Source organism: Zingiber officinale, chromosome 1A, assembly GCF_018446385.1.
Source record: "Zingiber officinale cultivar Zhangliang chromosome 1A, Zo_v1.1, whole genome shotgun sequence".
In the NCBI taxonomy this organism is placed as follows: Eukaryota; Viridiplantae; Streptophyta; class Magnoliopsida; order Zingiberales; family Zingiberaceae; genus Zingiber; species Zingiber officinale.
The window spans coordinates 174,595,267-174,617,331 of NC_055987.1; the positions used below are offsets into that span (position 1 = coordinate 174,595,267).

The 22,065-nt window shown below is 34.9% G+C and overlaps 1 protein-coding gene and 1 long non-coding RNA gene across 4 annotated transcripts; one reads left to right on the top strand and one right to left on the bottom strand.

Moving 5' to 3' along the window:
• Positions 1-1,287: 1,287 nt before the first annotated feature.
• Positions 1,288-6,091, bottom strand: LOC122038459. Its single transcript, XR_006127873.1, has 2 exons — positions 2,386-6,091; positions 1,288-2,023 (listed from the first exon to the last, which is right to left on the bottom strand). It is a non-coding gene; the product is annotated as an uncharacterized LOC122038459 (long non-coding RNA).
• An 11,550-nt stretch (positions 6,092-17,641) lies between these two features.
• Positions 17,642-21,406, top strand: LOC122038460 (F-box protein At4g35930-like). Of its 3 annotated transcripts, none has more exons than XM_042598219.1 (6): positions 17,642-17,897; positions 18,034-18,127; positions 19,197-19,604; positions 19,713-19,787; positions 20,712-20,821; positions 20,898-21,406. In XM_042598219.1, exons 3-6 carry the CDS (start codon positions 19,257-19,259, stop codon positions 21,154-21,156), a joined length of 792 nt encoding a protein of 263 aa, XP_042454153.1. In that variant the 5' UTR covers positions 17,642-17,897; positions 18,034-18,127; positions 19,197-19,256; the 3' UTR covers positions 21,157-21,406. The 3 variants fall into 3 exon arrangements, with proteins under 3 accessions (XP_042454153.1, XP_042454154.1, XP_042454155.1); XM_042598220.1 differs by having other exon boundaries at positions 18,034-18,072; XM_042598221.1 differs by having other exon boundaries at positions 17,642-17,892.
• Positions 21,407-22,065: the final 659 nt, after the last annotated feature.

Consider the following 22,065-nt stretch of genomic DNA (forward strand, 5'->3'; position numbering starts at 1 on the left):
AACCAAAAAAGTCCAAGTAGGTTGAGTGGTGGTTAAGAGTGATCAGATACTTAATGAATATAATTGCTAGAAGTAAGGTTTTTTGGTAAATGACAAATCTCAAAGGTAGAAACTTTTAGTAGTTACTCCTAGTGAGTTGTGAGAGTTTAATGAACTTGTATTTTGAGATTTAGGTCGAACTTGACTTAGGTGATGACATGATCTTATTTAGTTTGTAGTCAATGATTCAATCAATCAGTTGATTTCAGTCCACTAATGTGTTAAGTCGACTAGGGAATTCAACTAAGGATGAACTACTTGTAAACAAAATATTTAATTCAAAGTGGAATCAAATGAGCAGTTGATTAGGGTGAATTTAATTGACTGTACAATCTTTTGAATCTCTAATAGGAAAATAGAAGATCATTGATCCGATAGAAGAAAGATGAAGTCGACTTACATGATACAGTAGCTCAGTCGATTGGTATCTAAGTGAGTCAATTGAAGTATCCATTGACAAGTAGAAGACTAATGCAATGACAGATTCAATTGACTAAAAAAAAGTAGGAATTGATTGGGATAATGCAAAGAAGTTTTTTTAGGTTTAAGTGAAGCCAATTTGGATGCTAAAAAATTGGGGACAAAAAGTGCTCTATCTCAGCATCTAAATCTATCTTATCTTGTTTTTTTTATTCTTTAATTTTATATTCAAATTGAAGGTCTTTATCTTTAAAGTTTAAACTTCGTACTTCAGTTCAATACTTGTTATTTAATATCTTCATTTTTTGTAAGAAGTAGTAATTATCTTTGTTTATTATTATTACTTTTATATTTTATCATGCAATTAACGCAATAAAGGCTCTTAATTTTAGTTTACAGCTATTCACCCACCCTTCCCATTTAGCCACTAAGTTTATTGACAACACGAAAACAAATAACCACTAGGTCAATATTACAAGAACTTTTTTGACAACAGGAAAATAAAATTATTACGATTTGTTGTTGTTGTTGTTGTTGATTTCATTCTTATGAACCAAAGAAAATAACATATACTATTTTACTATTCTATTCCTAGAAGAATCATTTCTATTTTATTTTGTTGATTCCATAAACTAAATGTAACAGGTGCAAGTTTGGTCCGGTGGTTCAAAAACGAAAACTATACTAACGAGAATGATTGAAGCACGGTAAACATGCACCTGATATCTGAGTGCACGAACTCAGGTCAATGCATCTAAAATTTGATTGAGTCGAGATATTTATTAAAACAGATCCATCACATACAACTGTTGTATACCACAATCGACAGCCATAAATAAAATAATAATAATAAAAGAAGAAGAAACATAATATGCAGCATGTTTCTACGTGATGAAAGAGTATAGACAGATACGAAATATTAAACTGAAAGTCTAGTTTGGAGCGACCGGTTCCATCCCCTCGGAACACAACTGAAACCAATTCAGGCCCTTAAAAAGTAAAAGATGAAAAGGTTTGAACCCAAAAAAAAAAAAAAATAGAACGAGGAAACTTAAGAATGTGCTAATGACCAAAGACCGCCAGCAGTGGCAACACCTGTTCACCAAAGAACCTCATAATTATAGCTTGTATTGCTCGTATCTTGTTTACTTTTGCTATTCAAATTCCTCGTTCTATGGAATTTTTCTTATTTTTCAGTCATAAAAGTCCTGGCATGGCAAACCATACTCATTGTTTGAACGAAGAGTGTACTTCAAAATGTGTCGTTCCTCAGTAGGCTTCGTCCAGATGCGATCTGATCTGAATCTGTGAGAGGAAGGACTTGTCCATTCTCATCCCAGTTATGATTTGCTGTCACTAGTATCTGATTATTCAAATTCCCCGATGCAGATCTGCTAAATAAAATCTCACTACGATTTGAGATCCTCATGCTGTTCTGGTAACGGGCTGCAAGATTATCAATGTTTGGCAATGCTGAAGATTGACTATCAGCATTACCAAACTGGGACTCACTTGGTGGCAAAATCCAATTCATCCAATCATGACGCTTCCTTATTTTGTCACCCTAAGATAAGCATGTATTAGAACAGATGAAAAATAGTAACTACGTAAGGTAATATGCTTGCAAACAAAAAACACCTCTAGGAGAATAATCTTCAGTTTCTTATCAAGTAGGATTTCTTTTTTTAAAGTAATCTAGGTATACATCTCTTACAATCAGACAAATACTTAAGGTGGCCAGCCCGGCTAAACGAAAGTTTTCCACCGGCAACCAAGTAGAAAATATATTGTTTGAGAAGGTAATGGCGTCATGATCAAAATTGAATATTTCATCATAAGCATCAAAAATGATTGAAAAGTATTCAGAGGTTTATATTGTTAACTTCTAGAAAGCATCATATAAGCTGAGGTTTCAGTAGAAGATACCTGCATTTCTACTACAGTCGACAATTGCAGTGTATCCAAAATGAATTCTACGCTGTTAGTTAATTTCTTGACCTGCAAGACGTGAGTTTTTTTCAGTGTAAGAAAATAATCAAGCAACAGAATGACAGGAGAGATATGCAACATAAGATCAAATTCCATGAGACTAAAACTTGGTGATCAATGACAGATTAATCCCATCATTGCGCATCAGTGTAAGAAAATAATCAAGCAACAGAATGACAGGAGAGATATGCAACATAAGATCAAATTCCATGAGACTAAAACTTGGTGATCAATGACAGATTAATCCCATCATTGCGCATCTTGGTACAAAAGCACAAGTAGTTTCAGACATAAAAGGTTGTTAGATAAAGCAACACAATAAACACAAACAAGAGAATAAGAGACAGTATTGGCTTAATTTCAGACAGTATATAATCTCATTTGTAACCTTAAGAAATTGTATATGCAACTTCTCACAAAGTGGCTACATGGCATATTTCAGTCTGTCAGAATAAAAATGTTAAAATATATCATTATTCTAAAAATATATATAGAAAAAGTAATGTATTTCTACCCCATGTAATTTTATTTAGTTTAATATAATTAACAAAATACAATAAATTTAAGTAAATTTTAAAATATATTTAAGTAAATGATATTAACAAAATATAATAAATTTAGGTTAAGCCTACTAAATGCAAAATTAGTATTAGAGAAGCAACCTTATCATGCCACAAATGTCATTTGTATCTGCATGCAATTGTTATTTGAAGGCATCAATAATTGTACGAAACCAGATACTCCATTAAATCATTTCTGTAATAATGTCATCTTATTTTTCACAAAATATTATATCTACTGATATGAGCTTTGTATCAGCAAAGGACCTGACCAATCAGTAACAAGGACTCAACAGGATGAACTAATCTGAAGAACTCGACCATGAAAGAGAATCAGAGTAACTATAATTTCAATGAGACACAATTGTAAGTTTTCCCTATAAAATGCCATGATGTACCACTACAAAGAGCCCAAAAGAACATTTACTTCTTTTCATTTAAAAAAGGGATGCCCTTGCATATCCATTCAAATAGTACTTGTATTTGCATGCAATTAAATAATTCACAAATGTCATTTGTATCTACATGCAATTGTTATTTGAAGGCATCAATAATTGTACGAAACCAGATACTCCATTAAATCATTTCTGTAATAATGTCATCTTATTTTTCACAAAATATTATATCTACTGATATGAGCTTTGTATCAGCAAAGGACCTGACCAATCAGTAACAAGGACTCAACAGGATGAACTAATCTGAAGAACTCAACCATGAAAGAGAATCAGAGTAACTATAATTTCAATGAGACACAATTGTAAGTTTTCCCTATAAAATGCCATGATGTACCACTACAAAGAGCCCAAAAGAACATTTACTTCTCTTCTTGCTATGCCCCTTCTCTATCTTCCCGTTGCTATTCCTAAATAAGTGGGTATGTGAGAGTGTTCTGTGGGTCACTGCACTGTCATCACCCATCTCAACTCATCGCCTGCAACTCTATTTCTCTCAGTGCTTGTCTATTGCCCATTGCCGTTAGATGCAATAAATCTGTCTATGACTTCCCCTTCCACTAGACCAACCAGACAACAGGAAATCCAGACGAAGATAAACTACCAGTTCTGTTTCCACATCATCTCTGGACCTGATTCAACATTCATGAATAAACATTGGTGGAATCAAAGAATAAACATTGGTGGAATCAAAGCTGACAACAACAACCAAGTCTTATCCCACTTGGTGGGGTTGGCTAATCAAAGCCGTCGAAAATTAAAAATTGTATTCACTCAAAACTTATCGAATAGAAAGGATTCTAACCTTCTATAGATTAGGATGACTTATTCTTCATAAAATAAACAACTTTCCTAATAAAAACTAATTATACTAATAAAGCTTGAAAAGTAGCTATGTTGTTATATCCCATAATTTACGAAATCATAATCATAATCCTATAATTTATGAAATAATTTCGGCCTAATTTTTAGAAACATATATGGTTATAAAATTATATTTCCCACAAAAGCCAACCATGAATGATGAAGTTCATGAAGAATGTCAAGGAAAAATATACCATAAAAGGGGTGAAATGCATCAGAATTGGAAGAATGTATCACCATGTGTACCACACAGATTAAGCATAGGACAACTAGAATGACCCCATGTGGATCAAAAGTCCTGGAAGGACAATGGTAAACTAAGATTGAGTGAGCAACCCAAGGTCAGGAAAACTTATCCTAGGGATTTCTCCCCTTATGAGCATTCCAATGGTAGGTGCACAATTCTGAGCTAGAAGGTTCGACTTTAATTATGGAGTAGAAGGCCCAGGCCATCAAGGTGTGACCACTTATTTAAACATCAAAGGATCCAAAAGGTTGAAAAGATAAATATTGCCTCCAACCACCTAGAAGCAGATGCACATGTATAATTTTTGAAATTTGAAAAAGATTTATTTGAACTATCACAGGCACAAGTTAAGAACCATTGCCACTGGCAACTATTTCAAACCAATGGATAGGGATAGGAATTCCAAAAATTGAACAAGCTCCAACAAGAGCTCACACTCAACAAATACCTATGCAAGTTTTAAAGCCTTATTGCTTACATTGAACCATTGATGGCAAACCAGGAGGTAGGCTTCTTTATCATTAGACTTTTACGTCACCAACAAGAGTAAATGAAGGCAAAACATTGCTAACGTGATCTGAGGAATTTGGCTGTCTAGTGTGCCTCTGAAATTAGAAATCATAGGCGCCCAGGGATCCACAACTATAATCACAGTCCAATCCACAACCTCACCACCTACACTTACCAACACTTACCAAATAGATAGAAGACATGTTAAGGGTCTGTGCTTCAGTTTCAGAAACTATTCTCAAATAGCTAGAAGAGCAAGTGCTTGTTAATTCTAGACGGAGTTGATGAAACCAAAAAAGTATAAGAACCTCTTGAACACTGGCTGATTGTCTGTCATCCATAAAGTCACACAAATTCCAACAATAGAAGTTCTGACCACCATCAAATTACACACTATCATTCATGGGGAGCAACTAAGGCTCAAGGCTCTATTGAAGTACCTACTAGTAAAAACCAAGGTCTAAGGCCTACTATTCCATTAACAAAATTTGATTATATACTAGGAACTGAATAGTTTAGCAGGTAGAATCTCATCCTATTAGATGTCAATACCATAAGACTGGAATTCACTAAACAAGACAAGTCAAATTGCAAGTAAGACGAAGTTAACAACCTTTAAAGAAATACAACATGAATAATCAAAGGAATGCAGCAACAAAAGAGCTTGAACACCTACTTGAGAGCTAGGAGGATTAACACTAAACAAAAGACTCATGGAAGGAATAGGCCAAGTGCTAGATGAGAAGCTAAACCACATGGTTGAGAATGAGCATAATTTTTATGAGGTGGCATATGAGCTTTGAATCAGTTGAGGACCCAACAAATTGGGAATTGGTAAGATGAGCAAATCCAAAAATAAAAACTCAATAATGGAACAAATCAGCAATCAGAATTTTGTTAAGATCGAATGGCAAAATTTCTCTATAAAATGTCACAATGATAGGAAAGAAATTAGACACTAATAAATGCACTCAATTCTCTCTTGTCTCTGTTATAGTCTTCCCCTACCTTATCTCGTCGCTTTGTACACACATACTACATTGCTCATCATTCATCACCCATAACTATCTCTTTAAATGTGTATCTATATGACTCCACTTCCCTCCAACCGGCCCAACGACATGGGAAATCTAATCCCACTAGTTGTCTGCCCACATCATATATAGTGATGTACCATACTGAATGCACAATGAACAAACCTTAGAATACTGTTGTCACACAGGAAAAAAAGGCTTCCGAACTTGATCTATCACCCTCATAAAAGAAATCGACTGAATTTGTTTCTCCAATATTTTTTTTTAGTTTATGATTGACTTCAATGAGAGTATATGCAGGTTTAGTAAGTCGAGGATATATTTTCTTTCGGAAATAAATGTTTTTTTCCTAGTTGAGCAACTTTTATCCAAAGAAAATGTCTTATTTGACCCAAATCTCTAATCTTAAATTCAATAGCCAAATGTTTTTTCAGTCTAGTCATTTCTTCTTGAATGTCACTTGTCGTCACTATATCGTCAGCATATACATCTTACCATTGAGATATTTGATATACATAGTATGATCTGCATTAATTTTCTTGTAGCCAAAAGTGATCATTGCTTTACTGAATCAGTCTAACCAACCCCTGAGGTCAAGGTGACAGTTTCAAACCATATACAGCCTTTTTTAAGTGACAGACCTTGCCTTTACTTTATTGACAAAAAAAACAAGTGGGATTTCCATATAAAGTTCCTCCTCTAACACACCATGTAGGAAGACATTTTTTACATCAAAGTGGTATAGGTCTCCTCTAAGATTAGCAGTACAAGATAAGAGAAATCTTATTCAATTCATCTTGACAACGAGTGCAAAAGTTCTTTGATAATTGATTCCATAGGTCTGAGCGAAATCCTTTGCTACCAACCTAGCCTTAAGCCTCTCAATAGAATCATTTGCCTTATGCTTGACTCTTTACCATATGCTTCACTCTGAATAACCACATCCTACTACTAGCTTTTTGCCCAAAGGTAGGTCAACAAGCTCCCAAAGTTCCATTTTTGACTGACTTTCATTTCATCTCTTTCACTATGGCATCTTTCCATCTAGGATCATTTATAGCTCCTTCACCTATGTGGATTAGAGATAGAATGCAAGGAAGATAAAAAAACACTCTACAAGGAGACAGTGAGTCATAAGAAACAAAGTTAGAGATAAAGAGAGAGATAAGATTCTTAACAAGTATCGGAAGATGAAGGTCAAGAATTATGGGAAGGTGTTTTAGCAGATAAATCATGAGTAAAAGGAAGGTGGCTTAGTTCCACTGGGGGATTGAGCCCGAGTTTAATGTTTGGCCACATGGATTCATGACATTATCATATCGTAGCAAATGAGGCCTATCCAATCTCCCAATTGCCACATTAGTTTGACCTTGATCTCTGTCTGAAATTTTATCATCACTTTCATACTCCGGTTGACCACCATATATAGGGAACTCAAGAATAGCTTGAGTCGCCTCTTCTCTTCCATGTGTTTATTCTTCCCAAAAAAATACAAGGAAAATATGCTTCAACCTCTCAAGAAATTCCATCCATACTCACATAAACATTCTAATGGGTGGGCGATAACATTTATATATATTTATAGTATTAGAATACCCAACAAAATCACATTTCAAAGCTCTAGGATCAAGTATTCCGCTAATATGTTTATGCACAAAACAAACACGCCCAAATATTTTTAGAGGGATAATTTAAAAGTTTGTGCCCTTCAATGGCTGACACAAGACGACTACGGTATGGATGATAACTAGGGTTTGGAAAGATGACTAGAGGCTACTTTGATATCGTATAAAAGTAGACATAAGTTTTTAAGGAAAAAAGGCACAATTCCCTATTCCAATTATCTCTTATTTATAATTAAGTTGAGATATAAGACAATTACAAAAATATCCTTACTAGACAACTAAATAGAAAATAATAGTTAAAACATATGTCCCTGTGTCAACACCATCCATCTCTAATCGTAATCTTAATTTGGTGGTATTCTATGAGAGTTGACCTTGAAGAACCGAATTTCTACCATCAAGTCAAGCATTTCGTTAAGCCTAGGTATGGGAAACTTATATTCATCTTGTTGATAATACAATTATCAACACATGTTTTTCAAAAGTTATCCTTTTTGAGGTTAGTAAAGCAAGGGCAACACAAGAAACCATGTTTTCCTTAATAAAATGTTTTTGTAAGTCCCTCAACTTGCTTATTCAATTTCACACACTTCAAGGCTTTATATGATAGTGTAGAAGGTTAAACAATATAAACCCTAGGATAAGATCTATGGCATGCTAGATCGTATGCATAGACGAGAGTTCATTGAGTAATTCTTCACAAGTTGTGTCCTACAACTCGTCTAAACTTCCATTGACCTAAAGGGAAGGCCCCTTGGTAAGAAAGGTCACCTCTGAGATCTTGGGTCACTAATGCTACTATCACTCCTGACTCCTTTCTTTCTTTAAATTGAGATTATGTGAGGTGTTTGAGGGTTGAACTTGTTTAGTCAGTGCTTTACACTGACTCAAGCTTGCTAGGCTTCGTCAGTGCAATATACTATTCTAGCCATTGTGCATAAGAAGTAGGCTTTCCTTTTTTGTAGTAGCATTGAGATCGCCATGGGCTAACCAATGATGACATGGGATATGCTCATGGGAAGGACATGACACCATATTTTGTCCTTCTATAGATATCTCGATAGAAACCAAATATCTTTGACTAACTAAAAGGAAAATCTAATCACATATACACATTATACAAGCATGAGTGTAGTGCAGGTGTGGCCTAAATTCTAAAAAAGCTCTATATGGAAACTACATTCATCTAACTCTTACTATCAATGACAATTTTTCATGCCTTCCTTCGGCACTTCGCATATGCATCGAAGATGCTAGTGTCTTTCCATTTATCATTTGATGCAAGCGTGGAAAGAATACAACGCACTACATTAAGTGTTATAATTTTTTATTCAGCTCTCTCAAGCTCGTGGTTCTTATAAAGGGGCGGGGTTTGACTTATGCATCACTACTCAAAGTTGGAAAGTATGTTACTTCATCCTCAGAGTTGTTATATCACGCGGCCTTTGGCATGATAATTGTAGCATCAAATATGTTACTTCATCCTCAGAGTTGTTATATCACGCGGCCCTTGGCATGATAATTGTAGCATCAAATGTTAGAGTTGAGGTTTTCTATTTTCCTAAGAGATTGCCATTCTCTTTATTGAAGACAATAATGATCTTGATGTGAATGATACCTAGGTAATTATTGAGCTACATGTGAGGTATAGTCCGCTCGAGACTCTTATCCTTTACCAATTTGTCGATTACGCTAGCAATATAATCCCTAACCTATTCTACGTTTTTCACGCTAGATCATAGTTTGTCTTTCAAAGCTCACACCTAGTGTCTATTTCTCTGATGGTGAGATTTCTCAGTGTAAAAGTTTGACAAGCAAATAGAATTATACAACTGAGATACATAATAAATTACAAAAAGAGGTGAGGAACTAGATAAAGGTGATGACAAGGCAGAGATCAATGTAATGTAAGGAAAACAAACAATGGGCAAAAATTATGTAATAATTAAATTAGAATACTAACTTTTAGAGATATATTAATATTGTTAGGTCAATGTGAGCTTTTCTGAAACAAAATGTGTTATGAAATCTATGCACAAGTTAAATCTCCATTACATGTCAAATGGATCCCTAGATGCAATCCAATAAAGGATCTTTTGCTACTATTGCAGCAAAATGACGACTTTTTTTATCTCTGCTATTTTTGTTTTGTTGTTGTAAGGAACCCCTATTTTTCAAAGGGCTATCATGAAACTTTAAATTTAAATATTTTCTAGACTAAAATGAAAATGTTTAACAAAGTGATGACCGACTTGCTTAACCAAATGGAAGCATATGGAATGATGCGGCAACATGTGGGACACGTTGAAGGTAAGTGGGCACAACAACTAATTGAATGGGGCAAGAGTAGCATCAAGAAGCCCAACAATATAAGACCTTTTGACTCAAAAGAGATGAGAAGGTGACATTGGTGGTTGTGGCCATACTAGAAGCAACAAAAAAGGCATTAGTTTGGAGCAGTATTAACTCAAGGGCGTTGATGACAGGGCAAATCTAGTGGTGGTGGGCTGGCAGGAGAGTTTGCAGCAGTAGATTGCATTTATCATAGGAACATAAGAGGTTGTCCTTTGTTGGCAAGAGAGGGGGTCATGGCATCCAAAGAAAGAATGGTGGTTGTAGTTGCTGACATGCTGAGAGCAATGGTGGTAATGGAACAAGCTGTAGGTAGCAGTAGTTAGGGTTCTGCCAATTATAAACGCACCAGTAGTGTGGGAAGCAGGAGGTATCGGGCTGACTAATCTGAGAAACAATGGGAAGCATCTTCACAATGAGTAAGAGGGAATGGACAGTAGAAGGAAAAGGGGAAAATTAGCAATCAACTTCTCTTCTTAGTCAGGAGAAAGATAAGGAGGTAGCAAATGGAGATGTTGGGGAAGGCGGAGGAGGGAAGCGAGTGGCAATGATGAGAAGGGAAGGAATAAATTGAAGCAAGTATACAATCGAGCCAAGCTAGATTTTGGCTTTGATATCACTTGATGTAGCATACACACAAAGCACTTCTTACATAGACAAAATGAACTGGAAAAATTATAATTGATTTAAAGATAATGACTACAAGGACTCTAGACCACTTTTATATGTCAACTCAACAAATGAGAAAGTAAAAAAAACACTAAATTCTACACTAAAAGAGAAAATGTGTTAATTTTTAAATTATCAAAGGATAACATCAAATTTAAAATTTATTTGCAAATGCACTAACTCGAATTTCCATTATTTGTAGATGTGTCAATCTTGGATTATTCTCAATTTATTTATCTAACTTTATGTCCTGTTCTACATTATTCATTTCCTTCTACACTACCAGACTCAATCTTACACTTACCATCATAGCATCCACATAACAAAACTAATGAGTTAATAAAAAAACAATAGGCAATTTTAATTATAAACACCATACACCAAGTTTATGATTCTACAAAGCATGAACACAGAAGGAAGCATTTGATATTTATGTATTTATTTATGAACACCATGGAACTGCAATCCATGTAAACAATTCTCTTCCCACCTTCTCATTCCTTTTTTCCTTCAATATATAATACCTTACGTAGCATACATGTTATATAATGTACACGGATCACCTAGTCTTGATCCACAAAATACCAACATGAGTTAGAAGTTACAGCAAAGGTAGGCTGCAACTGTTAAACTAATAAGCTATAAGATCTCGTGCAAATATTAAGCATCCACCCTCACAAAAAAGGTCACTTAGTCAAAGCACTGTCATACTGTTAGGGTTATAGAACGACTAGTACATGTTGAGTGTTGAACTGCAAGTAGCATAAAACTAAATTAATAAGCATCGGATGACATAAAGCATGATACTGATCAGACAAATTCATCGGACAAGATAGCTATCAAAAGTAAAAACAAACAAAAAGTAACACGTTCCCAATAATGCGGATGCACTTATAAATCCACAAGTGAGCAAACTGAAAGATGGCCTATCGCAGTTATTATAAAAAATACTAAAAATAATTTATTTAATACTTATAAATATTATAGTTTATAATATAGATTAGAAGCTAATATATCCAAAATATATTAGTAGCGGTAATTCAAATTTATAAAAGTACAACTTTTATTAAGAAAGCAGACGAAACATCCATGAGGATCCTCAAAATTATTTTATAACTTATTTTGATTTTAGTGAAACAAATAACAAGTTAGATTTTGATATTTTACGGTATTGGACATAGAAGATTCAAAATTTTCTCATCCTCTCCATCATAGCTAAAGAAATTCTAGCTTGTCTATTGTCAATCGTTGTTGTAGAATAGACGTTTAGTTTTAGAGGTAATATATTAGATAAAAGGCAATCTACTTTGCCGCCTTACTCTTTGAAAGCACAAGAATTATTTGATGATTGAATGAAAGTCGCAAAAAAAAGACAAAAAATGCAACTTTCAGATGAGAGATTGCAATATGGGGAGATTGGAGCTAGTAATTTTATAGCTTTGACAAGAATTGTAAGAGATGGACTTTATAAGTGAAATTAACAAATGACATGTGGAGCAAAGTACAATTGGTGCAATTTTTAAGGAATTGAGGACCTAGATGATGGAAAGTTGCAACACCGAAGATAGTGTGACAGTGACTTATAATTGTTGGGTTCATGATTTCAAGTTAGATATGCTTGATCGAAAGAGCTTTCAACAAGAGAACATGAGTTTTGGTATATTAGTCTAAGCATGAGCTTGATTTTGGATGGTGGTGAGGGATTAGAAGGTGTAAATAAAAAAAAAAATCAAAGATTGAACTAGAATGCGTAGTCAATTTCATGGTTAACTAGAATCCTTTGCTCAAGCTTAGACTTGATCTCTATCTAATTTGATTGTAATGTCAATTGAGTCAACTCATGTAACCTTTGGGCAAGATAAGCTTATTGTATCAGCTAGTTGAGTTAACTATTATAGGTACCGAACGAGTAAACATGGTTGAGTCAACTAAAGCTAAAAGTCATTGATGGATAAGCTTACGATTGTTGCCGTAATTGTGCCTCAAACAATTTGGTGCAACCTTTGGTTTTAATGCTTAGGTAAATGGTTTAAATTAGTTCTTTATCTTATGAGTTGATATATGTGTTTGATTGTGTAGGGATTTGCAAGAACACACATAGAGCTTGGAGAACTCATGACTTAGAGTGTCTTAGAGGTCCATAAAGATTAAAGGATGGTGTAGAACATTCGAAGGATCACATAATGAAAGGCACTAAGGTGGTGATTGAATCAACTCTAGAGCAATAACTTGGCACAACCAAATTGGAGCTCAGTGGTTCAAGGTTCAAAGATATCAAAGAAAAGTCATGAAGACAACCAATGAAGGCGGATTATATAGGAAAAGACATGAAGAATGACATGTGGAGGAACTAAGGCTCATGTACATCCAAGGGACCAATTAGCTCAAAGGTAGCTAAGGGGAAAAAAGTCATGAATGGTAAGATTTCATGAGCGAGATTGGTAATGGCCAACAGTAGTTGAACTGAAAATCCAAATTCCAAAGGTTCAAGGTTTAGGACCTGTCAACTAGTGTAACAATCAATTTCACAATCAACTATGGATAAGGAGGCCATAAACAAAATATTCTATTCGGGTGACTAGTTGAGTTAACAATTGATTAGCGGCACATTAGCCAACTGATGGCAAGGTTCCAATCAACCGATGCCAAGGATGGAAAATAGAAAAGAGTCGTTCGAGCTCAACAATAGTAGGATCAAGCAAAGTAATCAAGTAATGGTATAAACTAGCTGATTGATCGACAACAAAGGCTTCAGGGATGCTTCAAGGTTGGTGATATATAGTTGAAAAAACCATATTACAAGCCTTTGTGCTTTCTCATCTTGTAATCTTGTTCTTGTAAGAGGGTTTTCCACCTTTGGTAATTGACTAAGAAGGAGACAATTAGCAGCACTTTTTGAGAGTGATTTACGGACAAACCATGGACCGTGAAGTAGGAGTTTGGAGAACTATCTATATTAAGAAATATTTTAGTAATTGTTTAAGTTTGCTTTTGTTATGGTAATGTTTGTAACATTATGCTAGATCAATAGCAAGAGTTGTTGCAAATCGCAATTATAGGTTCCATGCTATTCACCGCCCCCACATCTAGCATATTCATCACCACAATCCTTACACCTATATTAAAGTGGGTTCACTCTTCTACAACTAACCACCACGAGAGCATCAAGGTGATGGATAGAGCGGTGTGCAAAGCTCCATCATATGATGAAGACTTCACTTCATGGAGAAGATGTTAGATTCATGATTTTGTTAGGAGGGATTGAATAGATGCTCACTTTCATTCATGTAAGACGCAGCAGAACAACAACTACAAAACCAACTCAAACACAAATACAACACAAACTATTATAATGTGCTTTGGTCATCTTCCCTTGGACCCCTACTCCATGACTATGATCCTTAGGATGGATTACTCCCACAAACCCTCCATACTTTCTCCTTTTCACATATCTTTTAGAGACAGAGAAACCAAATACAACCTCTATTGCTCCAATACAAGAGGAATACAAAAATATAAGTAACAACAAAATAATACAAGAAATGGAAGTTACAACAATGAAATATTTGCTTTGCTTACTTTCTTTTGCTTTGAATTACTCAAGGAGGCTCAAGAATGCAGTAGTACTCCAAAACACAAACATTAGCCAAAATCCCAAGCCTTCCTCCATTTATAAGTTTCCTATTAATGTTGTATTTCACTAAGTAGTCAACTATTGTGCACCATTGGTATCCTAAACCCTAAACCCTAAACCATTGGTCGATTGGACCACTATAACAATTGAGAATTAGAGTCTTGACAATAATAACGACTCTTTCTAGACTTCCACTTGTACCATTAGTTAACTTCTTACCATTACTGGTTAACTGCCAATGCACTAGTCAACTAATTCTAAATGGAAATATTCTATTTGTTGACATTTCAACCTAAGCCGATTGCTATCCTCGTTAGTTGACTTCTCCAATCCTTAAATATGACCAAATCATAATTTCTTAGTTTCAAGTTTATGAGTCAATTACTCTACTTTTCACTTGAGTAGAACTTTGATTTCATCACTCTAAGGTTGAATCTATGTGGTGCCAAGAGACCTCATGTCTATGGAACTTCCTAATCTATCTAGTACAAGTTAACCTCAACTTATCAAGACTTTTCTTTACCTAACATCTAATTAACCTCAACATATAGGACTTCTCTTGTCTAGAAACCTCCTTTCCTTTGAGGCTTCATCCATTACCTAGTGTTTAATTGACTTTGACCTATCAAGAGTTTCACTTGTCCATTCTCATGTCAATTTGACTTGTTAAGATTTTCAATGCTTGAAGTTCACTCCTACGGGACTTCATCACTATTAAGCATCTAATTGAGTTAGACTTATATGAACTTCTACTTAGAATTCACTCATCTGAAACTTTGTTACTTGTCAAGTATTTAGTCTACCTTGATCTACCTTGGACTACCATATTCCTAGAGTTCACTCTTCTAAGATTCAACCTTGCTTGACATCTAGTCCCTTGACCTACTGAGAATTCATTCACTGCTAGGCATTTAATCCTCTTTGACTTGTCTAAACTTCAACTTGCCAATACCTTATTAGACTTCTCTAATGGCAACTCCCTATTAGACTTTTTTATATCAAATATTTTATTGACCTCTACCCATTTGGATTTCATCTGTTGTCAAGTATCGGTTAAGAAACCTAACATAAATCTTGGTTTGTCAACGCTAGTTTAAGCTTGATTACAAAACTCTCATTTTGAGAGAACTTTTGAGCTATCAAGCCAAAATTCTCTTGATTGCGCTAAGTCAAGTTCGGCAAACTTCATATGTATTCTTTTGAGTCCTTGTAAAATTTATGCATACAATCGTAATATATTCAAACCTAATTTTCACTTTATGTCAATCACATTAGTCAAACATAAACACTTAAAGCACAATTATACTAACAATATTATCTCTAGTTTTAATGACACTTATTCTCGAAATAGTGGACAATAATCAAATATAAAAGAAAAGACAAAGCATTTGTTTTAAGAAGATAGTGGACAATTATTAAACATACAAAATGTAAAAAAAAAATGACACAAAAGGTATGAGGGAGAGTTTGAAATAGAACGATTTTTAAAGAAGAACCTTTAATACACAATTGGCAGAAGATCTATAGTTCTCTCAACGATAACTAAAGATGTTTATTTTGTCTACTTTCACTTTTACATTAACTCAATGTTGAATATCATATACTTGATTCATTTTGTAGTTCCCTCACCCCAGAGCGGTGGTGGCAAGCTTAAATTTGTACAAGAAAATGGATTGGAGCAAAGGTGATACTTAATTGAAGTTTGTGATTAATGTGGGCTATTTTAATATCCAAATTTTTCAATGTTTAAGTTTGCTAGAAAGTTAAATCCGCTATCTTAGCGGCCTCCTAGTGTCGGTCCTACGAATATGGAAGGAAGTACATGCAGGTACACATGTCATAGGTGCATGGTGGGGTAAACCCGAGATTGTCAGTTCCTGAGAATCGACCCCTAACCATTATGTCAGAAATGTTATGCGCCCACCGTCTGCACTACACCCTGAGGACAATGTTTAACTTTGCTAGAAGCTTGGGAACCAAGTGAACTATTAAAAAATCCTATCTGATGTTCTTAAATCTATCAACTTTAATAGTTTACCATGTATTTGATTATTAATTATTGATGGTGTTTGTTTCTTGTTTGGGCTCCTCCTCTTCAAAAGCTAGATTCGTCTGTCCATGATCTAAGATTCGGCGATCTGAGAGGCAAACAATGTTAGGTTTGGCTTGCTTTATCTATTGAATCAATTTAACGCTATCAAATAAAATAAATCGAAAAGCTTGCTAAAAGGAGAGAAGAAGAAAAAAACTTTGTGGAGAAGAGATGTCTCGTGCATGAGAAGAAAATTATATTTTGTCTTACCCTTGGTGATACTTATATAACTGATGAAAAGTATTATCACGTTAAATGTTGCGTGTTTTCACCCAACTAGTAAAGGTTGGTATGGAAATCAAATCCGACAATCGTTAGTTGTTTCTTCAAATATCAAATGTCACATATTTGTAGGAAATCTCAAGGACCAAATCTAGCGGCTACTATAAGTTTCTCCTCTCATAAGATGCCACATATTCATTAGAAGGCGATTAGAGAACCCGATCTAACCAATGAAATCTCCTTGACTTAGTGTTTGGAGATGTCAAACCTTAGTGCTTGGGGGTGATCGATCTTAGCTCTCAAAGATGCCAAACCTTAGTGCTCGAGACGTCAAACCTTAGTACTCGGGGATGCCAAACCTTAATGATCAAGAATTGAGCTTGGCCGATTGAGGTATTCAAGGACATTTGATTTCTCGATCGATCACTCTTCAGGGTACCATATTCTACATTGTTTATAATTTTTATTGTTTTAGATAATAAGTATGCTACTAATCAATCAATATGTTATTTAGTTGCTTAGCAGTAAAATTACAATTTGAAATAAAAAATGAAGATTACATTTCTCAAGTCCCTAGCCGCGTGGAGTTACGGATCTGCTGCAAGAACATTTCCACCGCTTCGCCACCAATATCCTTCTCCCGCTCCCATCCTCATCTCCATCCCATCCCATCCCATCCTAGCCTCATCTGGCCCTTACTTTTCAGTTTTAAAATCCATGTTGATAATATCCTAATACCGGATTCTCCCTCCACAACTTAGTTTTAACCAGCCCACCCTCCATTTTTTTTCCCGCTCTATAAAATGCCAAAAAAAGCAACGTTTTGGGTTCCGGGCGTCCGACCTGGCGCGGTGCTTAACGGCGTAACTTCCACGACATCGACTAAGCTGGTCCCCGTCAATGGGCTCTTGCCACGTCCAATTCCACCATCGGGGGCGTCGAGTCCGTTAGGGTTCTGTTTCTGATATCGCGTCGTTCCCAATCTCGCCATTCAATCCGCGCGGCTCGCTGTACACCAAAATATTGGCGCGTATCCTCGACGAATTCGAAAAAGGAAGGATAAAAAGTTATCGCTCTCGGATCTTTGTTTTGCCTCCTCCGTGGCAGCCGACTGCCTTTGGCTTGCTCCTGCCTTGCCGTGTTGGTTTGGATTTTAGGATCTCGGGATTTGATTTCTCTGAGAGTAAGGTTGTGTGGCATTTCGGCTGTGTTGCTTCTCTTTCTCCCAATTTTTTCTTTCGATTTCTTTGTTGATATTGATGTTGATATTTGTCAGCTTTAACAGGAGTCGCCAGCTCTTGATTTTTTTTTTTTTTGGTTTCAGGTGAAGGATGCTGGATTTGTGCTAAAGCTATTTCTTATTGTAAGCCATTTCGTTGATTTCTCTGTTCAAGATCGCATCTTAAGCAGTCGTTCTGGTATTACCTGTCTTGTTTTTTATTTTTTGATTCAAACGTTTCGTGGTTTAGAAAGTTTATTTGGTAGATCCAGATACAGGAGGGATTTTAATATGGAATACTTGTTTCCAAATAGGGGAATGGTTATTGGTTTTATTTAAATCTATTATATTTTCTGCATGAAAATTTTCGACGCAGTTTCATGCGTATTGGTTTGATCATAATATTCAGATCCCAGATGCGTAGTTGCATACGGTGTTATTATTTACAAAATAGTCAGTATTAACTAATATTCATGCAAAGATAATGATTGAAAGAGTTGTATACAATTTCTAATGCATACCAATAAAAACGGCATGCGTGATACTTTTGCCAATATTTGTTCTAGTATGAAATAGTTATTTCTTTTTTATTTATTGTATAGTTAAGTCAAAAAATATGTTCGTTAGTGATATATGGATTCAATAAAGATGAACCGGATTTGGCAGTGTTTTTCGTCTACTCTATACTTAGACTACATTAAGTTGAGTTGTATTAGTAACTTGCTTTATTTGTAAGTTAATTGTAGATTAATTCAATAGGTTATCTGTGATGTGGTGATTCACATCGTATAAGTACGAGGATGCAAATGCAGTTTCACAGAAATCTTTTAGAAACAATGATTTTAATAATTAGATTAATCTTTTGATAAAGGGACTAGTATTGAACTGTATTTTAAATAAATGCACCTGTTGATTGTAAGGAAGCAACCAGTGTTGAACAATTGGTTATGTAGGAAACTCAAGCCCACTGCCTTGTCTTCATTTTGGTGATGTAGTTTTTTTTTTTTTAATTATTATTATTATTATTATTATTATTTTGTTCAGTTATGCTGCTTGATTTTAGTTTTAGCCACTGTAGATTTGGTTTGCTGCTATGAAGAAACATGATATCATCCATTGGTTTTATGTTACTTTCCTACATATTCCAAATTCTTATGATGTTCTACTATATCATAAATTCATTATAGAACTCTTTGCTTATCATTCTTTGACCATTCTATCTGCTACTATGTGTTTTGTGTTTGTGTTTGAATACTATCCCCTTTCAGATCTTTAGGAATCACAGAAGTTAGTAGCAGGTGAAGCATTTACATTTTTAAGTTAGGTCTATGAGTTTGGAACCTATGACTTTCAAGCAAAAGCAGAAAGTGAAGAAAAACAAGTACCTAAAACCCGGCGCACTTGCACAAATGCGTCACAGAAGGATGTCAAACAAATTGTGCACTGTTATAGGAAAGAAAAGGATAATATTGGAGACTGAGATGGCAAAAATTAGTCTGCTGAATCAGGCTGATGTTACACAAGGTGATACATCAATGATCTCTCCTAACAGAGTTCCACCTCAGCCAATTGTAGATGAGGTTAAACGGCAGAAACTTCCAGCAACACCTAAAACACCACTAAGTGTTGAATTTGACAGCCAATCAAGACTTGAATCTCTTCCCATGGATATCCTGGTATGTCACCAGTGTGGGAGTTTTTCCTATCACCTGCTATACTTTGGTCCAAAGGTTTATGGTTTTTATTTCATAAATAATCACATTTTTCTTATTTTCTGTATAAAGATCAAAATTCTCTGCCACTTGCATCATGATCAGCTAAGAGCTGTTTTCCATGTTTCCCAGCGAATTCGAGCAGCTGTAAGTGTATTATTGTTTTTTGTATAACTGTTTAAATATGCTGTTGCAATAACAATTGATGTTAAGAATTCATTTTTTTCAACGAGTTTAATGGCATGGCAAGATTTAAATGTCTCATTTTGACGTAGGAGCTGTTTTAATTTTGGTAATAATGGTTCACTCATGTTTTGTGAAGTTGCATATCCTTGACCCTTGTTACAAGTAATATATGACATTTATTTATCTATTTTTGATCTGAAGTTGGCAAGGACCTCATGACTTTTTTTTTTTTTTTTTTGGAGAATTCAATTCTGAACCACAAGCCCTGATTTCTAGGTGATTACTGATTTCACCACAATATAGTTGTGTCATATTAATAAATAAGCATGCTTCTAACTTTGGAAGTAGGCACTTGCCATGTTCACATGTCTTTAGTGATCCCAAATTAGCAATAACATTTTGATCTTCAATGCACATGGGTTAATCATTACTTCAGTTTTTATTTTACATTTTAAAAAACAATTATGTAATAATTCTCATGCATATAGAAGTAAAAATAGCTATAAATTATTATCTAATAAAAACAATTATCTAGTAATAAAGGTTCTCTTACTAACACATAACCTGGTTATTATTTTCCTTTGTGTCTTGACTTTTGTGTTTATGCATATAACTTGTCTTTTTTGAATATGTACTTTAGATGCACATCTATATTGTGCTCTGAGTAGAAAATTCCCTTAAATTGACCAATATTAGCATGTGTCTTAGAAAAAGAATCTAGTAATGAGTTACCCGCCTTTGTTCAACATCAAAATTCTCAATATCTAAAGATTTACCTTCATTGTCTTATTGTTCTGATCTCAAAATTGGATCCAAGGTCATCAACCAAAATATTCTATTTCTATTCATTATTCTCTTTCACCTTTATTTTGCTCCATATAACAGGTTATCGCGGCCAGACATTATCATTTCAATTACACAACTCCAGACAGATCACGGCAGGAAATGCTTAACACCAAGACTCCAGTGCCAACTGAACATTGGCCTTTTGCAAAGTGCATATTCTTGATCACATATCTTGCGATATACTTTGACTTGCTTGCAATAATTTTCAACCCTGTACATTTTCAGCAAGGCAGAAGGAAAACGTATTTGGGGATCTATCCCACATACACCAAAGGCTCCAAAGCATGGTGGTCCTCGCTCTCGCCTTCACTTGCTTGACATAAAGCAGATTGCAGCTGTTCTATTCCCAGATTCTGCATTACCTCAACCAAACATGTTGCCACCAGGCTTGCCAAAGCCCGTTCTCAAGCCTGTATCTTCTACAAGGGTTCTGTTTTATGAAGATGAGCTCTGTCAGGCGGTAGCCCAGAATAAGCTTCGCTGAGCCACCAACTTCCAAGTTCTTGGCCATTCTGCATGATTCAATCCATTTGTTGCTGTCATGTACATGTCTTTTTGTCTTTCAAATGCAGTAGCTTGGTTTTTGTGGTCCTGTCTTTAAAGGTCAGAATCATGCAACCTGAACCTGGTTATAAGTCCTTTACATGTTCTATGTATAGTTTCCCCATATATAGGGTATGTTAGTTCAGATATAAATGTCTATTATAAAGTTCTATGTTGTTTTTCTTCCTATACTTTTCTAAGTTCTGGTTAGTTTTGAATTATTTTTTTTATAGTTGCCTCATTCTTGTAATTCCTCTAATGCCAAAAAATAACAATACATGCCTGTTGTAATTATTTTTAAGTAATGTAAATTAAGAAATATAATTACATCAAAGATAATAATTGAATAAATAAATTAATATTTACTCAATTTGGAAAAAAAAACATCTTTTCGTAATTATTTTATCTTTCAATAGATCAAAAGAAGAAACACGTTGATGTTTTAACTGGGCAAGTCTCCATTTTAGGATTGTTCAGAAGGTATTTGGCCTTTGGTCCAACATCAGTTAATTGGAGAAATCATCTCCTATCGTTACTTTGTGTTTAGGGGTTAAATCTTTGGGTCATGGTGTGATATTCAAATTGTCACTCAGGTACTCGTGATTTAAACTCCAGTTATGATATATTTGTAGAATTTTTTTTTCCAAATAAGGAACGTAGTTAAAGGATATTGGGCTTCTGGACTGACCGCCGTGTGTGCTTCCCAATTTACCTGATGACCGGTGGGAAATTTTCATGGGACCGGACCGATCACCTCAGAAATAGTTAATGAGATTAATTGGGATTATCAATTTTTATGTTTAGGGGTTAATAGTTAATTTATTTATGGTAGCAAGATGATTATACTTAT

Excerpts from the sequence above, each read along its gene's own strand:
- LOC122038460 (XM_042598219.1), top strand. The coding sequence starts at position 19,257 with ATGAGTTTGGAACCTATGACTTTCAAGCAAAAGCAGAAAGTGAAGAAA. Across the intron at positions 19,605-19,712 it reads CTCTTCCCATGGATATCCTG|ATCAAAATTCTCTGCCACTT; the intron begins GTATGTCACCAG and ends TTCTGTATAAAG. Across the intron at positions 19,788-20,711 it reads CCCAGCGAATTCGAGCAGCT|GTTATCGCGGCCAGACATTA; the intron begins GTAAGTGTATTA and ends TCCATATAACAG.